Source organism: Artibeus jamaicensis, unplaced genomic scaffold (genome assembly GCF_021234435.1).
Source record: "Artibeus jamaicensis isolate MK-2021 breed Jamaican fruit bat unplaced genomic scaffold, CSHL_Jam_final contig_519, whole genome shotgun sequence".
Taxonomy (NCBI): Eukaryota; Metazoa; Chordata; class Mammalia; order Chiroptera; family Phyllostomidae; genus Artibeus; species Artibeus jamaicensis.
In genome coordinates, this window is record NW_026521871.1 from 55,926,269 (window position 1) to 55,948,291 (window position 22,023).

At 42.8% G+C, this 22,023-nt stretch overlaps 1 protein-coding gene across 5 annotated transcripts in view; it reads right to left on the bottom strand.

Annotated features, from left to right (window-relative positions):
• Window positions 1–22,023, bottom strand: part of DCAF1 (DDB1 and CUL4 associated factor 1) — a 54,422-nt gene that overhangs the window by 8,383 nt on the left and 24,016 nt on the right. For all 5 annotated transcript variants that reach the window (XM_037128564.2, XM_037128565.2, XM_053669573.1 and 2 more), the window contains 14 exons: window positions 19,961–20,119; window positions 18,575–18,754; window positions 17,417–17,626; window positions 16,587–16,756; window positions 15,038–15,162; window positions 12,864–14,127; window positions 12,099–12,297; window positions 10,722–10,804; window positions 10,118–10,202; window positions 7,359–7,592; window positions 6,700–6,793; window positions 6,165–6,269; window positions 5,875–5,948; window positions 4,741–4,842 (listed from right to left, as the gene is read on the bottom strand). In XM_037128564.2, the coding sequence (XP_036984459.1) occupies window positions 4,741–4,842; window positions 5,875–5,948; window positions 6,165–6,269; window positions 6,700–6,793; window positions 7,359–7,592; window positions 10,118–10,202; window positions 10,722–10,804; window positions 12,099–12,297; window positions 12,864–14,127; window positions 15,038–15,162; window positions 16,587–16,756; window positions 17,417–17,626; window positions 18,575–18,754; window positions 19,961–20,119 (3,084 nt within the window). The remainder of the gene's footprint in view (window positions 1–4,740; window positions 4,843–5,874; window positions 5,949–6,164; window positions 6,270–6,699; window positions 6,794–7,358; window positions 7,593–10,117; window positions 10,203–10,721; window positions 10,805–12,098; window positions 12,298–12,863; window positions 14,128–15,037; window positions 15,163–16,586; window positions 16,757–17,416; window positions 17,627–18,574; window positions 18,755–19,960; window positions 20,120–22,023) is intronic.

The following is a 22,023-nucleotide window of genomic DNA, read 5'->3' on the forward strand; positions in this document are numbered from 1 at the left end:
CCCACAGAAACACAGCCAGCTGATGTCTGACAAGCAAGCACAGGCGAGACGATGGAAAAGCCTTTTCAATAAACGCTGCTGTCGCAAATGGACACCTACACGCAGAGAGTGAACCTAGACACAGACCTCACACCCTTCACAAGAATCAACCCAAAACGGGTGATTTTGTAAAGTGCAAAATTACAGAACTCCCAGAAAATAATGTAGGAGAAAACCCAAGGGCAAGACCTTGGGTTTGACAACACCTTTCTAGATGCAACCTCAAAGAACAAGCCATTAAAAAAACAACTGCTAGAGTAGGGGCTTCATTAACACAGTGACTCTGCCTCTGCAAATGGCACCGTGAGGGAAGGAGAAAGCCAGCCACAGTCTACGAAAAATACTTGCAAATGCTGTGTCAGATAAAGGACTGTTAGCAAAAATATTCAAAGAACTCTTAAAACTTAATAAAAACATAAGGAACTTAATTTTTAAAAGGGCAAAGGCTTTAACAGACACCTCACCAAAAGTACACAGATGAAAATAAACATATCATATGTCACCAGGGAAATGCAAATTAAAACCAAAACGAGAGATCCTTTTGCATAAAAGCAGCTCCCTGAAGCAGGGGAGGAGCCCAGAGGGATCATGAGAGAAAGGCCCCCTTCCTTTAGCCTGGCAGCAGCCACCAGGAGGGCTCGCAGTTAAAGTGATGTTCAGAAAACATCTGCATGCAATAGGCGAACAATCAAGACCTAAATCCTTTCTACTTAAAAACAGACCTTGAACCATGCATTTTGATTAGGTGTAGAAGTGCAGAGCTAATGGAATAAATGACCTAATTTTTTAATTAAATAAATAAAGGAGATACCACTACACACCTATCAAAACGGTCAAAACCCAAGAGTGATGTCTTCAAATGCCTGGGAGGACACGGAGCCACAGGAAGCACCATTTGTCGATGTGGAAATGCACCACGGTGCAGCCACTCTGGCAGACGGTTTGGCAATCTTTGTAAAACGGAGCCTACTCTCACCACCTAATCCAGCCACTGTGCTCCTGTTTACTCAAAGCAGCTGAAAACATACATCCACACAAAATCTGCACAAAATGTTTGCAGGCCCTTCATTCATAACTGCAAAAACTTGACTCAAAACAACGCTCGCCTAGGCAGTGCAGCGCATACTGACACTGCTGTGGACAATGCACTCATTTGCCCAAATTTCTGAGGGAGAAATAAGGATGAACATTACACATAGGTAGTACGAATACTGTATCTATATAAATGTTTTTAATTATTTTACTTACATTTATTATGCATTAAAAGTATAAGTCTAGAAAGCAGTAACAATATGCAAAATAATACCCTGGAATACAATAATCGGTTTTGTTTCTAAATACAAATTAGAAATTGAATTAAAAGTTGGGCCAAAAACGTGGGTGTGCAGTATATGCAGCAAAATACAGTACTAAAACTGGAACGACACAGATTACGACGGCCCCTGAGCAAGGACAACATGCAACATTATGCCAGTACAGCTTCTGGTCCAAGATGGCAGCATAGGAAAACCCTGAACTCACCTCTTCCCACAAACACATCAAATCCGCACCTACAGACAGAGCAATTCCCCCTGAAAAACCACGGGCTGACTGAACAGCTACTGAGCAAGCATCAAGTGTGAGATCCACTGTGCTAGCCTTCACAGTACTGATGGAAGCTAGATTCTCTTTTAAACAGTAAAACATAGGACTGATGTCACCAGGGCACCTGTCACCAAAACAGTGTGCAACAGTGCGCTCACCCCAGGGCAGAGCCACGCCACAGCTGTGGGGACTTCCACACCTAGGTTAGAGCTGGAGGTGTCCACAACCGTGTCACATTTAGGATTTCTTTATCAGCCATTTAATAATTAAGGTTAATAATAATGTTTTTATATGTTTAGATTGTTTATTTGAAAGCATTTGTTTATATTCCATATTCCAATAAAATCATATTGGTATTGGTAGCAGATCCTATTTCTAAATCTGGATTCTATTTTTGTCATTCGGTGAGAACTTAAAATATAAATAAAATTTTTATTATAGTGTTAAGCTTACAGATTAAAAAGTAAAAATAATATCCCATTATGGTCACTCGGCCATAAAAAAGAATGAAATCTCACCAACGCAGCAGCGTGGATGGACCTACAGAGCATTATGTTAAGTGAAATAAGTTGGACAAAAATAGACAATTACCAGATGATTTCACTTATATCTGGAATCTTGAAAACAAAACAGAAACAAACTTGCAAACAGAGAGAACTGGTCGTTGCCAGGGGGAGGAGGGTGGAATGATGGGCAAAAAGGGGAAAGGGAGTAAGAAACACGAGTTTCCAGTTATAAAATAAGTCAGGAGATGTACGGCACAGGGGGTTAGTCAGCGTTACAGTAAGTGTGTACGCTGACCGGTGATATGAGACGGTGAATCACTATGTTGTACACCTGAAACTAATATAAAATTGTGTTTCGGCACAATATTTAAGATGTTCTTCAGTAGGTAAACAGATAAACTGTGGTACATCCAGACAGTGGAATATTATTCTGCACCAAGTCATGAGGAGACATGGTACAAACATAAATACACAGTAATAAATGAAAGAAGTCAATCTAAAAAGGCTATCTACTGTAAAAATTCCAAATACATGATGTTCTGGGAAAGGCAGAACTATGGGGAGAGCAGAGAGACCAGTGGTGGGCGGGCTCTGTGAGGAGAGAGGGATGACCGTGTGGCACACAGAGGGGGTTTAGGGCAGTAGCTCTAAGCTGTGTGACACTGCTGTGACGTATCCGCATCACACATACTTGTCCAACCCCTAGAATGCACAATACTGAGCGCACACCCCAACGCAGACTATGAACTGTAGGTGACAATGATGTGCCAAGGCTGGTGTGTCCACTGTAACACGTACCCTCTGGTGTGGGACACTGGTAGTGGGGACAGGGCACACGTGGGAGACCTCGGTACCTTAGATTTTGCTGTGGACCTACAACTGCTCTATAAAATATCTATTCAAGAAAAAAGGGAGATTGTTGTACCGAGGATGTCATTTTCCATCAAACGCCTCAGAAAACAGTACTTCCATGGTATCCAGTAGGAATCCTGACTACATCCATCTGTGTGTGAGGGGAGGGAAGCCCAGAGGCACCGCACTCTGGGTCGGGAAGCGCGCCCTGTGCGAGGCTCTGCTCTGACCCCAGCGACAGCAACCCCACAGGCACAGTAAGCCTCCTTCCCTCACTCTGCTCAGAAACCTCTTTCTGGGGGTCACAAACTGTTTCTCAGCACCAACAGAATGCACGGTCGGCCGGCTGGGGCGGCCCACAGGAGACGGCAGAGGTCAAGGGAGCACACCCGGGATGGTCCCCAGAGCCTCTGCGTCTCAGCTGCAGGACCACAGGGGAAGGGTCCTCGGCGCCTGGAGGACACACTAGAGGCTCGTGACCCCTGCAGCCCGACAGTGGCCCACGCACCCAAATCTCAAGTGGACAGAACAAAAACCCCCTTGTTTTGTCAGTACTAATGCCTGTCAGAGAAAAGCATGGGTCACCAACCAGTGTCAGACTTCGCCCAAAAATACTTGTAAAATTACTATTTTCAAAAATTGTTCCTTTAAAAAAATTCTTTTAAATCTTAAGCAAGTAGAAGCTATTTGGGAAGGATGCAAACAGAAGTTATTCCACTGGCCCCAACCAGTGAGCATGACTCAGCTAAGAGGAGGGGAGGGAGGGGCCAGAACGATGGCGACCACGGCAAGCAGAGGAAAGGGAGCCGCCTTGAGCCTGTAGCTGCCCCTCCTTTGCCCGGAGCGCCTCTGGCCCTCACAGAGGGGACATGGCACCAGCACCAAACCGTGCGTGCCCTAGTGGAAGGGGACCTAAGGAAGCAAACACATGCTCCGGAAAAAAGGCATTTACCTGCTTTAGTATCTGCAACAACGAGGTAAAACCTGGCCATTCATTGTCAAGGCCATTCATTGTCCACTTTGTATTACTCACCCAGCAACAAATATTTCTCAGATCGGACAAGAAGAGTTTGGCTGGAGAGTGTAAGCATGGAAAAAGAACGTGGTTATGAGCTCAGTAAACAGGAAAGATCTCCCGAAACTCTTCAAAACTGATACTGACACGTCACACAGGTGACCACTGCGCATACCATGACCTAAATTAAAGTCCCCCGTGGAAAGAAAAAGCGAACACTCCGTGGGACATGAAACCATCAACTCACGTCCCATAAATGTTTCCTTTCTCAAAAGCATCAAAATCTTCTCTTTATCTATAAGCACTACTCCACTATTCTGAAAACAGACCACACCATACAACTGAGAAAACACAACCCAAAACTGTATAAAGGTTAAACTATTTCTAAGATGTCAGCAGCATCTCCTGTTTTGAACAGACACTGGGAGTGCGGCAGCGGCTCACCCTGTGATCGCCGGGCACTGGTCCCAGGATGAGCTCAAAGAACCCTCTGAAACAAAATCGGAGACTGCTAACCTACAAACTGATTTACAGTGGAACTCACGGGACCACTGGGTACTGGTTCAAGTTTTACAGTAACAAAATCTATTCTCTCCTGAGTTCCAGTGACCAAGGGCATGTGACAGGCCTCTGGGATATGCCAACAGGCAGCGAAGGCTGTTCTTTAATAACCCCTATGGCAAAAAGAAGATGCGTGTGGCCTCTGTAAAACTGTTCGGCAGAAAGAAACCTCAGACTGCTGACCTGGTCCTCCTCTTCATCCTCGTCCTCCGCCAGGCGCTGCCGGCCCACTTCGTACAGCCTGCACACGGTGTCCATGTTGAGGGCGTCGATGCTGCTCTGGTTCTGAAAGACAACGTCAGCCCACGAGGAGCAGTCAGTCTCCAGGACCCGCCAGTCCACACCTAGGCTCTGACTGGCCCCCATGCACCTGACCCTGATAATCAAAGCTATCAAAGCTTTTGATTATCCCAATTCTTGAAGTGACTCTGAAAATGTTATACAAAGACATGGATGAGAAGGCTTGGCCACTAAGGAATACAGGCACAAGAGAGACCACCATCCTGGAAAAACCTGTCTTGCTCTGGCGAGAGATCGAGACACCTTTGAAAAAGGGATGACCTGCCCTGGCTGAGTGGCTCTGTTGGCTGGAGTGTCTCCCTGTAGGCCAAAAGGTTCCGGGTTCAATCCCTGGTCAGGGCACACACCTGGGTTGTTGATGCAATCCCAGGTCAGGGCACCTACAGGAGGCAACCAACAGATAGATATCTCTCTCTCACATCAATGTTTCTCTCTCTCCTTTTTTTTTTAGTGAAAATTTTATTTGCTTATTTTTAGGAGGGAGGAGGAGGGGAAAGGAGGGAGAAAGAGAGGGAAAAAAACATCAATCGACTGTCTCTCGTATGTGCCCAGCCAGGGACTGAACTCGCAACCCAGGCATGTGCCCTGACTGGGAATCAAACAGGCAACCTTTTGGTTTGCGGGATGACGCCTGACTGAGCCACAGCCTGTCAGAGGTGTCCATGTTTCTCTCTCTCTCCCCCATCCCCCCACCCCCCAGTTCCTCTCTCTCTAAATCTAAAATCAATAAACATACACTTGGAGAAGGATTAAAAACAATACTGAAGAAATAAAAATAAAGAGGAGTGAAGTGTTAGTCCAGGATGATAGGAGATAAGACTCTCCACACTGTTTTACACTGGCATTTTCTTTTTATTTCCTTACACTGCAGGTCTCCCAAACTCCACCAAATAAGGCTCTCGGTAACCTACCATCAGGAATGCACGGACCGTGTGGCCGTCTTACATCAAGCAGGACGCCTGCAATAAAGGGACCCTAAACACCGCAATGACACAGCAGGGTCTCTGCCACGCTTACCTCGATGACAGCGAGGTAGCAGTCCTTGGTGTCCGTGCACAGGTCAAAGATGTTCCGCTTCACATCAATGGTGGCTGGGAACAGAATACGATAAAACTCGGGGTTAGCCTACTGCCGAGACCTTAAAATCAGCTTTTCCTCTAAAAGAATTCAAGGTGATTGTTCATAAATATTCCCATAACTCCTCTGCTTTTCAATGAAAAATTCCAGGCGTCTCAGGAAAGGGAGGACGGTACATAAGAAACATGAGAATGTGACAAGATGGTCGCGCTCTGCCCCTTCGCCCTTACCTATAGGTTTGTAGTCGGTCGCATTAAATGTTCGGAAGGACGACCCAAAGGGGCTTTTCATCCTCTCTTCCATTAAATCGTCTTCATCATCTGCCTGCAACATAGCTAGTTGGGGACAACAGGGGCGAGTGAAATATCATTAGAATCAAAACATCCCCTATTCCCACAGTCCTCCTAGCATGTCCCCACTAATTCAGCAAACAACATCTTCAACTTCTCCCCACGAGTGTAACGGGGAGACTTCTACCACCACAGGAAAACAGATGTGGAGCTTGTAGGTTCATAATAACATGCATGGGAAATCACGGCATGATATTTCTTTCTTTACAAGATTTACTTATCTTCGAAGTGACCTTTTACCCTAAATCAACATTATTGCATCTCCTCTCTTGTCATCATTTGTACATCACTTTATCTTTTATGCTATATAACTTTCAAATGCCTTCCATTTCACATGTGCAAGCACTTTCCAAAAAGGAAGAGTCAAACTAGGTTGGGGAGGGGGGAGGGAATAACACGAGTCCGAGTCGATCACCTCCATACATCACTGTCCCCGTGTGGTTGAACACCACGCGGCACTGATCCAGAGCAGGAACTGTGTGTAAAAGGTGGAAAGTGCGAAGGTCCCACTAGGAGGAGAGTGGTCAAGAAAAAATATCTTATTTTAAAGAAAAACTGTTTTACACAAACGCTTCTTAGCTAACCTCCTGTGGAAAATTCTGAAATATCACTTTTCCCCCATCCTATTAAAGTAATAATGTTTTAAAAGTCAATGAGATCAGGGGGAAATAAAAGCATGCTATTGAATAACACCTCTAAATATCTCCTGTGTCCTTATACATGGGAAAGCTACGTGAGTTCCCTTCCTCTCAACAGCAGAACTTCATTTTACTCTTATGCCTAGTAGTTGACTTGTATAGAGCAAAAGTAAAATCCTTCTAAAGACAAGATAAAAGTTGTGTCATTACTTGGGGAAGTGGAAGGCAGCATGTGGTCAACTTCCCAACACAAAGAAAACATGCTGGTGAGGTCATCACTTATCACCAAAACTGACAAGAGTCCCCTGGAGGAACCACTAACCACTAACAGGAGGGGCACCGGCTGACAGCCTGTGTGGGACCTGTGCTTTAAAGATAAATCATTTCTGTCTCACAAACTAGATAAGTGGAAGTAAGACATGGGTATAAAGGATACAATCTCAGTATTAATGATGACCTCCAGCCCATTCGGATGGAAAACGCCACTGATGTTCATGTTGAACTTGTCAAACTTGTGGATGGCCTGTGCAGAGCGGACATCCCAGAGGACGCCATCATTTAAGACAAGATCATCTGTAGGATTAAAGGTGGCACAGTTCCTCTTGTAGTTGTTGGCAAGATCTGGGTTAAACAGAGTCAACAGCTTGTTGCCAGTCTGAATATCATAAATCTTTAGAGAAGAAGGGGCGGGAAGAGAAAAATCAGACCAATCCATTCGCTGACAAATTCAAAGAGAAGCTCTGTAAAATTATCTCTCCCACGTTTTCCAAAACCCACCAAGTTACAAAAGCCCTAATACTGTAACATAACTGGCAAATAGGAAGACTACAACCATCCCAGCAAAGTTGAAGTGCTTTGGTTCCCACCCAAGCACTTGAAAAGTCTTCGCAGGTGTGGAGATGAGGAGTGTGAGTGCAAGAGGGAAAACAAAGCTCTTTTCTCCACCACCCCCCCCTTCCAAGAAACAGAAAATGTTTCTAAGACTGAAACTGAGACACTTTCCATGTGGATGAACTACCAGTTTTCCACTGAATACTCTCACAGGTTACTTCTTGAAAAAAGGCATCGGTGAACTACCCTTTTCTCCTTAAAACCTCCCTTAGCCCTACCACACTAAGTTCCAGAGTCCACAGTACACAGCCCATGCAGAGACCAGATCTTTCCCATCAGCTTACAGACAGGCTGCAATCTTTAAAAAAAAAAAAATCCTCTAACGTAGGAACAAATAAGGAGGCACACAAGGAAACAATCAAACAAATCCAGATCATGGGAAAAGACAACTAGCCCGGTCTCTTCAAAAGTCAATGTCATGAAAAGTGGAGAAATGGTTCTTGGCTTTAAAACATTAGTGAGACATAACAATCAAATACAATATGTGAATCTTGGCTGGATCCTGGTTCAAAAACAAAAAAACAAAAACATTTGAAACCAAACATATCAGGAACAACTGGGAAAACTGAGTATGAAATGGGTATCAGATATTTGGGAATTACTATAAATTTTCTTAAATTTGATAATAGAGTGTAATTATGTAATAAATACCCTCACTGTCAGGACATACATACTACAATATAGGAATGTCATGTTTGCAACTTACTTCCAAATGGTTCAGAAAAACACAAATTTACACAGAAAGAAAATATGGTAAATCATTAAATTGATGAAACTAGATGGACGTATATGTACTATTCTTCCAACTCTTCTATATATTTTTAACATTTTCAAAAGTTTGGGAGAAACCCTTCACCATCCCACATCCCACACTTCAAACTGCTATCCTCCTCTCTGCTTTGTTTTTCAGCAAAACAATTCAAAAGACTTGTCTCTACTCAGTACTGTCCACTTCCCTCCTGCTGTTCTCTTGTGAATCTACTCTCATCAGGTCTTTACCCCACCCCCCAAACTTCTACTGGGCCAGCTCCTGACATAGTTAACAATGACCTCCACGTTGTTAAATCAAGGTCACCTCTCAATTCTCATCTTCTGCAACTCCTCAGCAGTTTCTGACCCAACTGATCAATCCCTTCTCAAAAGAGCCTTCCCTTGTCTTCCACGGACATACATTTTTTTCCTGGGTCTCCTGCCGCCTTACTGGCCATTCTCCAGTCTCCTTCACAAGTTCCTCCTCACCTGGCAACTTCTAAATACAGGCACGTGCCCAGACTTTGTCCTGGACTTCTCCCCTCAGGTTCCTTGATGAGCTAACCCAGGTCCAAGGCTCTAAATACTATCAACATATGGACAACTCCTGTATTTACATCTCCTGTTCCTGACGTCCCTCTCTCTCATCTCCCGATTTGTATATTCAACTGGCCATTCCCTATATGAATGTCTAAGAGAATTACAAACTTCGTGTGTCCAAAGCCCAGGGCCCAGTTCCATCATCTGTCATCACCGCCACCACCATGCACCTGGGCCCATCCGGACAGCTGCTCTCACATGTCAACTGGTGCAGCACCCTCCTAACTGGTCAGCCTGCACTTGCAACTCTCACAGAAACCAGACTCACTTCCAGGAACTTCAGATCCAGTCATGCCTCTACTCATCCTCCAGCATCTTCACCTCACTTGGAGGTAAAGTGAAAGGTCCTAGTATAGTAACAGTCTGCCAGACACTACCCAGTCTGCCCCCACTGACCTCAACTCTCCCCTTCCCTCTCTCCCTCTTCCCAAAAGCTTGCTCCCCTGACGTCTCCTGTAGGACATTCTTCCCCCAGATACCTGCATGTCAATCGTACGTCCTTCAAGACGCAGCCCACACTCATCCAGCCACCCGCATTCCTAAACAAAAGGATCCATACCACTAACAAGCACTCTCTACCTCTTACCCTGCTTTCCGTTCTTCAGCAGCACCTGGGGCCTGACATGCTATATATATTCACTTCTTTACTTACTGTCTCCCCAATGAGGCTTCATAAACACAGGGAACTTTTCACCTAAAACTTGGTATTTTAAAGTGTCTGCCATGCTAATGACATCTTTCTCTAATCGTCGGATTAACTTCCTGTTCTTTCCTTTTACATTTTTCCCAGATAGCTTAGAACTACATCACACTTCTAGATTCTAACCAGAAAGAATGTCGATGAGTATCTTCTGGCTGTCCACAGGGCTCGCACCCTCACATTCAGCGCATAAGACTCCATCCAGTGTGAAAAGCAGGCACCATCAGTTTAAAAGCAGCAGATCCAGTACTTACGTGGGCGATGTCTCCTTTTGTGCCGATGACCCGATCCTGAGAGTGCTTACTGAACTCGACGTAGTGATCTTCTGTGAAAGAATGCCTGCGGACAAACAGAAGTACTCCAGCACTGGCCCACAGGGCACTCAGTCAACTGACCGAAAATACAGGGGGTCCTCAGGCTCCTGCCCAACTATATTCATGGGAAGATTCTCAACTCCCAAAAAGAAAAATATTGTACACTTAAGATTAAAAAGAAAATTCCCCCCAGCCAAGTAAATCCAAAATAATTACCAGGAATTACTTGGTTAAAGAAGTAACTGACAAGGCACATGTGCTTTTGAAATGCGCCCTGGCCAAGAGCGCACGGCTGCCGCATGTGCGCACTTGCAAGTGACTGCACGCTGACCTGGATCACTGCAGGGTCTGCTGTGGGACGGCAGTGCGCTTGCCCAGTGAAAACATCTAGACATTAAGGAAGATAAAACCTTGTATTATCAGACAAAGCATTTCTCTACTTCCAAAAGGCTCTGAGTTCAAGAATGGGGGGGGGGGGGGGGGGCACGGGGGTATAATTAGGTAAACTGTAAAACGCAGAGACTAAGTTTGAGAAGATACATACTTCATATCAAACACTGATTTCATTCCCCAAAGTGCAGACAGAGGCTGGCTCCACGTAGCAGATGTCAGCAGCAAGGACCCGTCCTAAAAGAAGATGGTGGGTAACCATGTGTTTATATAAATACAGACATCACTGTCTGTCATTAGCATTTTAAAATACAAGCTAAAAATATATTGTTGAATAATAAATAAAACAGAAAAACCCCCAGGAGGCAAGAAATGGTCAGAAGCTGTTAAGCTTCAAGCACCGTACTTTGCCATGTATAACTCATGTACAGTGCGTGGCACATTTCTGGCCCAAACTTTCAGGAAAACATTTTTTAAATTTTTAATTTCAATTATTTATGTATGTATGTATGTATGTATGTTTAGAAACAAAACCAATTACCCTATTCCAGGGTATTATTTTGCATATGAATATCACGATTACTTTCCAGAGTTACACTTTTAAGTCACAAGCATAAATAAAAGAACTAAAAACATTCATACAGATACGGAATTAGTGCTACCACATATTGTCAAAACCTTTGTTTTTCCTCCAAAAATCTGGACAAAACAGTGTGCATTATATGCAGCAAAACACAATCGATGCACCTGCACTGTCCTAAGAAACAACTGAGTTTAACATAATACTGAATCCTCACAAACTGGTAACATAAAATACAGTATCTCCAAAAGTAAAGAGGAAAAAAAAAACTTGGAAAGATATGAAGATGGTCCCTCATTTCTTAATATTTGGCCATATTCCTCAGTCTTGAAATAACCAGCCAACTGAATATATCTGTTAGACTTTCTAGCTAGGACTCAAAAAGGTTTTTCAAAGAGAAAACCCAGTAAGGGTAAGCCTCCTTTACTCCAGAATCAGGAAAATTATCCTTGTCATCCTAATAATCCTGACGTTTACAAACAGCAAAGCTATCAATTCCACCCACAAAATAGTACTAATAATCTATGACCCACTGGAATCACATAGTGCTTATTACCTTCTTAAAAATTCGGTGTTTTTAGATTTCCAAATAAAAAAAATTTCTGATATTTGGTAATCTTTTTTCAACCAAGGCAAATTAAATGACATGTATGTCATTTATATCACACACACACATCTATATACACACGATAGATAAATACCTCTGGGTCTTACAACAGGTGTTGGCAAACTTGTACTTAAAAGGCCAGATAAACACTTTACACTCTGTAGGCCGCACAGTGGCAACCACTCCACTGTGCTGCTGCAGCAGCCACAGACAATACATAAACCTGTGAGCATGGCTACGTTACCATAAAACTATGTACAAACAAGGCAGCCAGCCAACGGAGCTAATGGTCACCAGCCCACCTTAGAAAAATGACTGAGAACAACCTAGGATGGGATACTTACCCTAGAAGGTTCAAGGTGTGTGATGGCCGAGTTGTGACAGTTATAGCTGGCCTCCTCCTGTCCACTGAACACATTATAGAGCTTTAACTGCCCAGTGCAGGTGCCAAGCATCAGGAACCGCTCCCGAGCTGAGAATGCACAACAGGTGAAGCCACTCTCGTCCTCATTGGCTTCCCGGAACACTGAAATAGGGCGAAACCTAAGCCCCCCAAAAAGAGAGAGAAAAGAAATCAGAGACAAAGACTGTGCAGAAACTCACTCAAAAAGAAAACTGCTGGAAGGATGAAAAAAAACACAGAGCATTTATGTTTTAAATACCTTCTTCCAACACATCACATGGCCTTCAGTTGTTCATTTTCATTCTAAGTAAGAGAAAAAGACCTCTGCCCACAAGTTTATACAGCAACTAAAATTCCCAAGTTTAAACCCTGTAACCCCATGACCTTTACCTAAGATTTGTAAAGGATCAAAACAGAAAACTTGGACCAGCACAGAAACAAGCTGGGGAGCCTAGAGACAGCATGTCCCACGGCTTAAAACATACTAGTTGTAGTAAGAACAACAGTGTTGTATCAGGATGCTGCCAACAATCATACAACAAACCTATGGCTGCCTAAAGCGGGTACAGTCACACTGCTCACCTATTTACACAAACTGACCATCTCTGCTATTTCATGCCAATAAAGGGTTTTCTGGACTAATCACTATACACTGATAAGGCCCAAATCACTCCAATCCCCAGGAAATGAGGTGGCCTTTCCTTACCTGCTAAAGATGAGGTGCCTGTCGAAGCACCCGCCATCCACCCCGCCGTACTTGGGAAACGATGCCCTGCGGTTCAACCTTGAGGTAAAGTTTATTGGAGCCTGCCGCCTCTGTTTTGGCTCAGGACACTGATGAGGAGTAAAGAGAGAGAAAGGTGGGCAGGTGGCAACTGGGTTCTTGCAGCGTGCATGCTGCTCTCTAAGATATTCTGTGATGATGCTGTCCAGCGTAGGTGGGGAAGGAAGATGTCTGTCCAACTGCTTTTTTATGGCTGGGCTTTGGCTGTAAGCGCCATGGTCTGATTTCTGCCGTAATACTCTGATTTTCCTGCCATTGCAGGGTGATGGTCTCTCTCTGATAAAACTGATCCTACCAATCAAAGGGGAGTTGCCTGTATAAGATGGGCCAGGCAGAGCCAGTGAACCCTGGGGGGGCCGTGGCTGAGGATGGGCAGCAGGGGCAGGAGGGACAGTGGCACCCACAGCCACATGGCTACCCAGTCGAGTTGCAATGCCATTGGTGATGCGAGGGGTTCGGGGAAGAGAGACAGGAGAAGCAGCAGCAGTGACTGGGGTGAAGGCAGAAGAATGGGAGGCAGCGGTCATGGGCAGGTCAGCCTCTTTCGTCAGCACAGTTGCTGTCTCCCCAAGCCCTTTAGAAATGAGATGGTTTCGTATCAACAGAAGCAGCTCCTTCTCGGGGAAGGAGATCCTTGACTGGGCAACAACGTCTGCTTTCTGCAGTCGTGCCAGGGACACATCCGTGCCAATGAGAAGTGGCTTTCCTGACACCCGTTCGATGAGCTCAGCGGCATACTTGCAGAACTTGACATGGTCACTGCGCTTGTCTTGCAGCACAGGCTCCTTCATCAGCTGCTGGATCTGGCAGCTGCTGAAAAGGGGCAGCTTGCTGATGATCTGCCTGACAGTGCTGCTTCGAGACAAGCCCACCAGAGCCTTGCAGGCCAGGGCCCGGATCTGGTCTGCATCTGTGATGGGCATCTTGATGGACAGCAAGGACAGAAGCACCTTGATGCCATTGTTGGACTGGACGACATTCCACATCTTGGCCAGCGTGTGCTCACTGCTTTTGGGTGTTTGAGGCAGCTTCCTCCGAGGAGTTCCAGAGATAAATTTGCCAATACTGGAAATTCGGTTATCTGGGCCACACACACAATTGATGATAATCTGAAGTGCTGACTTCTGAATTTCAGCATCATGGATAAAGAACTCACCCTCAGCCACTCCCAAAATAATGCTAATACCTATGGGGGCAGAAAACACAATAAACACTGTATTATCCCTCATAAAACTCATGGCCAACCTCAACCGTTGTTTCAGAGTCAAAATTTAAAGTTCTATTCATTTTGTTCCACTAAAAACAAACACACTTAAAAAATGTACAAGGAATTGTTCATATAAAATACAATTAGTTCCACTATAGTGCATCTTTATGAAGCAGTATTTCATACACAGTTGTTAAATAGGGGAATGATGTCAGTAGTAATGTGGAGGTCTCACTAAGGTTAATATGCAATTTTTCCTAGGTAAGAGGAGCAAAAATAATGGGGCTAAATTAAAAGCATTGGCAGGAAAGAAAAATCCATCAGCCCAGCTGCTCCAGGGCAGCAGGAAGCGGCGGGGCCCTGGGCATTGTGCCCAGAGTGGTGCATCCCAGGACCCAGAGCCGGTCACACTGTTTTCCATGCTCACATTAGCAGCAGCCCTCATCAGCTGTGCTCTTAATAAAATGCATTTTCAAACAGAGTGTATTTTCCTTTTGTTTTTGTGTATGATAGCTTGTATCCATTCTGAGCTGCTTGCCAATTACTAGTTTTATTAGGGCTTAGATATAACTTGCTTAAGTTTTCTACTATCTGCCCCAACCATTTTTCCTATAAACTTTTTCAGTGCAAGACTCTGCAGAGTACAAGGTTTTCAGAAGTGCATGTACACCACTGCAGCAGAAATGCCTGTATACTCAGAAAACCCACGTTCACTAACATGACTCCATTATATAGAGCTATATGGCATGACTTAGAAGTGACAGACAAGGTACCCTCCTCTACTACCTTCCATTCTTACCACTCAGGTCAGGTAAGTAACCACAACCAGACTGGCAAAGGAAAACAAACCCAGACCAAACAATGACAAAAATGGCAAGGCACAACTCACCTACAGTGGAGACAGTGGAGCCAGCCTCATCCAACACATCCACTGGTTCTGCCAACTGCAGCTGGATTTTTGGCACAACAGTAAGAATAGCCAGGACATCCAAAGCAAAGCGCACAGTGTCGTTCCTGGACAGGAAGAAGAATTAATCAAAGGAAAATAAGATACAGCCACAAGAAACAACACATTTTTTTTAAAAAAGAAAAAAAGAGGAAGAGAAAGAGAAGAATGGATCAGAACCACTACCTGTGTGACTCTGTCCCTGGCCATAATATAAAGAGGATTTGAAAGTCACTGTGACATTACTTGCAAAAAAAAACAGGGGAATGGAATGTTCACCTATCAAACTGCTGAGATTAAAAACAAAGGACAACCCCCAATGCTGGTAGAGATGAATGCTCTCAAACTTTTGGTGGGGACAGAAATTATCAATAAGGCACTATTTCTAGAAAATAATCTGGAACTATGAAGCAAAATTCTTAAAATGTTCATAATCTTTAGCCCAGGAATTTCACCCCTTTGAAACTGTCCTAAGGAAATAATCAGACACACAAACAAGTATCTATGTACTAAGATGTCCATTAACAAATCATTAAAATAGTAAAAGAATTAGCAAATCTACCTAGATAACAGGAATACCTGTGTCAGACATAGTACACTCTTATGATAAACTTCTGCAGGTACCGATGACGGTTTTCAAAGAACACAGCTTTAAGTCTTTTTCCATCCTCCTCCTACAGAACACACCCAACCTCCTGATTCCATCAGCTGGCCTCTCTGAGCCTCAGCCTGCTCTACTATGACTGCTTTTAAAGTGCATGTGAAAAATCACAACAAAAGCAAAAAATACGGTTTTATACAAAGATAAAATAAGCATGACCCCTGCCTATGTGCAGTATTTATTTTTATTTTAAATCCTCGCCTGAGGATTTATTTATTGATTTGAGAGAGAAAAACACCATCAGCTGCCTTCCATACGCACCCCAACTGGGGGATTGAACCTGCAACCTAGGTACCTGCCCCAACCAAGGATCTAAGTGCAAACTTTTTAGTGTATGGGACAATGCTTCAACCAACTAAGCCACCCAGCCAGGGCATGTGTGCAGTATATTTAATCACCAAGACCATAAATACAAATGTCTGTAAATTAAAAATGATATTATCATGTGCTCTGGCCAGGTGGCTCAGCTGGTTGGACTGTTCTCCTATACACCAAAAGGCTGCAGGTTCAATTCCCAGTCAGTACACATACCTAGGTTGTGGGTTCAATCCCTAGTTGGATCGTGTACAGGAGGCAATCAATTGGTGTTTCTCTCTCTCTTGCTGTCTCTAAAATCAATAAACATATCCTCTGGTGAGAGTTAAAAAAAAAAAAAAGAACGACTACATCTTCTTCTTTAAAAGTAAGTATCATCATACTTAAATTTAGTTCCTCAGACTAAAGTTTCAGTAAGTTTATCAAATGTTTTTAAGCACACACTATGTGCAAACCAGTATCAAGTTCAGCAGAAAGCAGAATCTAATTTCATTTGAAACCTCTCGCTGGTCCCACCTTGCATAGTAGGTCTTCCAATTGCAGGCAATAGAAATGAGCTGCAACAGGAGCTGGACACAAGACAGTTTGAGGAAGACTTCGGCGGGTTCCCAGTAGAGCTGTGCGGGGCCATACTCTATCAAAAACTCCATCATTTCCACAATTTGCTCGTGAGTGTATGAACATGCCTGGAAGGAGAGACGTAACATTCAAGAACTCTATCAGCTGCCGCCACCTTCTCCAGCACAGCTCAGTGGCCAATAGTTTGAACAGTAAACCAAGTAGTAACAGCTTTCAAATTCCACAATCCTTCAGTCAACAGTCCACAAGTGAAAAAATAAATGTTTAATATTTCCATTCTGTCCAAAAAGGTAACAGAGTGTTCAATTTGTTAGTGCATATACAAATTTCACAGCTTAAGAAGAAAAAGAAACACCATGCAAAACAATAGGTTTCTTCCACTTGTGATTTTTAAAACATGTAGACATTAATTTTCATCCCGAAACATATCAAATTGAAAAACGAGAGAAGTGGAGTTATAGATGTGCCCTTTTAGATTAGAAATTTCACACGAGAGATATCTACTACTTTTCATAAAAGACAGCCCTACGACATACACTTCAGCTCACGTTTTAATTCTAGAAAAGTAGCAAATTCACAACTGGGAATAAAATAAATCCTTGAAATCCACCTACTGCATCCATTTTCAGGTATTCTGCCTCTGCAAAGGACAAGTATAACCCAGAAACGTGCATCCTGCAACGATTCCACTAATCTGAATATGAGCTTCAGGCCCACAATTGCTACACTGTGTTAACAACAGTCCACTTTAATCAAGGTCATCTCACCTTGTATGGGGGTTGAGGATGGACAAGAATGCCACCTTCAGTCCTCTGAAGTGACTGCTTCACTTGTTCCAACTTAATAGCCAGGTGAGCCTCAAAGTATTTGCGCAATGCCATACAGGTATGTTTCCCGGTTTGGCGGCTAGCAAATATTTCATCATCGCTCAGAAGTGCACCCTGATCTTCCAAATTTAGAATTTCCAAAGTACTGATCTATTATGGAAAAAGGCAAAAGAATGGGAGAAAAACAGGGAGAGGCGGGGGAGACAATAAATAGGAAAAGTTAAAGGAGGAAAAAGATTTCAGTAAACTTGCATGTTCAACAAGACTGACAAGTAACAGTACATCTGTCTATACATGCTAAGAGTAGCCATATGAAAGCAAAACATTAAAGCCATATTGCAAAAAGTACAGTCTTAGCCTGGCTGCTGTGGCTCAGTGGACTGAAGTGCCAGCCTGGGAACCAAAAGGTCACCAGTTGATTCCCAGTCAGGGCACATGCCTGAGTTGCAGGCCAGGTACCCAGTGGGGGGCATGCAAAAGGCAAGCACACACTGATGTTTCTCTCCCTCTCTTTCTACCTCCCTCCCCATCTCAAAAATAAATAAAATCTTAAAAAAAAAACTACAGTCTTCCAATTCCATTTAAAAAGATACAGGCACAAAGCCTACTGCTTTTAGAAAGATCAAGATTATCAACAACCCTGGCTGGTGTAGCTCAGTGGATTGAGCGCTGGCCTGTGAACCAACAGATCGAGGTTCGATTCCCAGTCAGGGCACGTGCCTGGGTTGCAGGCCAGTTCCCAGTAGGGGACGCACAAGAGGCAACCATTCATTGATATTTCTCTCACTCTCTCCTTCCTTTCCCCTCTAAAGATAAAGAAATAAAACCTTAAAAAAAAAAAAAAAAAGGTTATCAAAAACAATTTCCCTTGGAAAATTACTAAATCCAAGTCATGTCTGTAATGGCACAGACTCCTCTAAATACTTTAGAGGAAGAGAAACCTGTGACTGGGGCAGGGGGCAGGTAGAGATTTCATCTACAAAGAAAGATAGCAAATCTCCTTCAGTAAGGAGCTTCCTCTCCTCAGGGCAGCTGAAGGGCAGCCAAGAACCGTAGGACCCCTGCTCCGTGCACATAGAAGCCACTGAAGAACCTCACCAGGTTCACCAGTCGACGAAGACCGTCATAGCGGTCAAAGAGCTCTAACACAGCCCGAAAGGAGAAGCAGATGGAGAAGAACATGGTAGCGTGGCAGCACCCTGAGGCATGAGAGCATTCCATTAACCACAGGGTATAATTCACCACATCAGACAGAACATTGTGGGGATGCATGCAAACCTGCAAAATGGAGAAATAAAACAATTTTTAATTTGGGGGGGTAAAGAAACCTTTGAAAGCACAAACAATTCAACAGCATCAATAGATACTTTTGCACAATACAACGATCATTTCTGAGTTTAAAGCTTAAGTCACAATTTATAACAGTCTACTCCAAACTTAAGAACCTACTTTTAGATAGATATTTAAATGCAACCTATACTTACTACTAAATTTTGCAAATATTTATATCCTTTAATGCTCGTAATGTTCTGTTACAGAGGTATTTGGATTCCCACTTAACAGATGAGGCACAGGCTCAAAGGTAGGGCACACTGAAGTCCGCACCTCGCCGATTCACTCACACACACTGTATGGGGCAGACAGGACTTCCAAAGCACTGTCCAGGTGTGTGTAATACTGTTTCTCTACCTTAGCCATGACTGCTTGTGTACATACACACACAGATTAGGTTACTATTCTCAAAAGACTATATACCCTTATATAATGTTGACCTCAAGAGGAAAAAAAGTTAAAATTAGAGCATTACCTTAACATTAGTATATATGCAAAGATGAATAAAGACATAGCCCCAAAAGAATTTACCAATTTCACTCTACCAAAAAAGCCACAACACACAGAATATTAGAAAATTGCTTCAGGCATAGAAATGACAAGAGACTCCCCGAGGGTGTCTGGGAACCCATTACCTTCCAAATGTACAATCCACTTATACTTTTTAAAAATCAGTAAATAAAAAGGTCTAAGCTAGAAAAATAAGAGTATCAGACTAGGAGCCTATGAGGCCCTGAGAACAACTAAAATGATTTTATCTCTACCACAAATTATTTGTTAATACACACAAAACATCATCTGCAAATTTTTTAATAAAATGACTTAAAAAATGCAATATATGACTTCATTGAGAGACATCTGAAACAAGCCTGAAGACTAATCTTAATGCAACAGACTGGTAAAACTAAATAAAATTCCCAGACCCCAATCCATCTTGCCTCCCCCATCCCATAAAGTCAGGAAAAAAACAACCTTTCCTAAACAATATTACAGTTTTAGAAAACTTTGTAAAGACTAAAAATTCAGGTCTCTTGTTTCTTTCATCAAAATTTACTGCAACTATTCATTTTTTCTTACCCAACAGTTATTCTGAGATGTCAGACTGTGCCTTACCCAGTCCCATTTCCATACACCTGAATGAGCTGGACTTACTCTTTCCATGGCATCCTGGTTGTAGGACAGGTAATACAAGCACATGGACACACCGGTTGCAGCCATAGAGGGCCGAGGGATTTCCAGTAATTTCTGTACTCCACCATGTGCGACAAATTCCGTGGCAAACTTGTTATGGAGCAGGAGAGATGCTAGGTGCTAAACAAAGAAGACACGTTACCATGGGACAACTAGAACAACGATTTTCAACCAGTGTGCTACAAAAACTTTAAAACATGCAATACCTGACTATTTAGTCAGGGGCACTGACCTCTTTTTCCTTAAACTGTCAAATAAAAAAATGACAACAACCAACACAACAGCCATCCAGTGTAAATGAATCGAAATTATCCCCACCTTTGTCAGATTAGCAAAAACCTATTTGATAGGTCACAGATTTTAGTAATTAGTTTATATGTTCCATGAGATGAAAAAGGTTAAAAAGTTAAAAATCAATGATTTAGAAAAATCACACGATCAATTCACAAAATATTAAATTAAGCTGCTAAATATAAGGAATTCCCTGAAATAGAAAACCACTCCTTCATGAAAGAAAAACCAATAATGCTTAAGGGAAACAGTTTTTTTTAAATCTGATTCTAGAACATTCTCTTCTAACACAAAACATTTTCAAGGTAAAAAACATGAAAAATACTGCTGTATTTTAAAATATTAAGTAATAACATAATCCTACAACATTTTATTATTACATAGCTCCCAAAGGATTTTGTTAATCTTTCCATTTTAATCCTTTTAACATAATCAGCTCTAAGCTCTATCTAGCTGTGGTTCAGTCACTGACTCATCATCCAATAAAACCTGAAGCTTTGCTTTCATTTACAATCTTCAGAAAATTACCAAAGTACTAGATTTTTAGAACTCATCAGAATGCACTTTAAATAGACATTTCATGTTTATCTTTTAAGTCCTGCTGTTGCCCTACTCAGTTCCCACTAGCCTTTCTGGAAGGACCCTATCTTCTGGGCAACTTGAGGAGCAGGCAGTACGAGGCAACCACCCAGACCCTTGTGGAGGGTCCTGGAGGAGAGCTAGAGCCCCCCTTCCCGTTTCTCTGGCCAAGGTGTCTTCCGGGTGGTGATGCAGGCACAAAGTACAGACAAGACAACACAGATTTACAATTACATGATCTGGTACCTGTGCAGATCTCGCCAAGATCAGTGGCAAAAAACAACAGACATGTACCCTCTTTATAAGTCTTCCCAACACCCACACTCAGACTAACCCTCATAGTAATCTCTGCCCTCTACACTCTTACTTTTTGTTACACAAACCTCTACCACACTTCTACCCAGTCCTTCCCCAAAAAAGCAGCTAAACCACATATGGTTCCCCTCCAACACTTAGGCCGCTGCATGGGGTTTCTCTGACCCCACTACCATAATGTGGCAGCTGCACTGCCAGGACACATAAGTGGGAAAACAGAACAAGCAGGTTCAACCTTTATCGAGAACCTTAATTCTGTTTGGCTCAACGCAGCCTATAACCTGGCTTTTATGCTGGTTATTGAATTAATACTAATTAAAACTAAGTTAAAAATGCAGTGTATTATCACAGAAAGTTCTACTGGACAGCAAAGCTCTGTATATCAAGAATAAAGTTGTGATTTTTAAAGACCCAGAAAGAGCATTATCTCTTTTCCAGAGGTCTTTTCTGGAAACTACTATTTCTCAGACAAAACAAATCACTCCATCTGTGCCCCACAATTTTTTTCACAACTTCTGTAATATCAAAAAGAAATCGTAAGTTCATAAGCCTCTCTTAACCTAACCATAAAGAACAGAGTCAATTTATTTATTGAACATTGTAAACATCACAGGATGGTACTTCATCATTAGCTATATGTTGAGTATAATAACTATATGACAGACCTAACATTATGGACTCGATGGGCTAACCTTAACCTGCCTTCCCATAGTCAGTCCCTCTGCAACCTAGAAAATCATTCGCCCTTACTGAATTCGGGTCTACCACTATTCTTTATTCGTTTTCTGGTTTGTATCTTGTTCACCCTAGATAATCTATCAACATACAATACAGCTTTA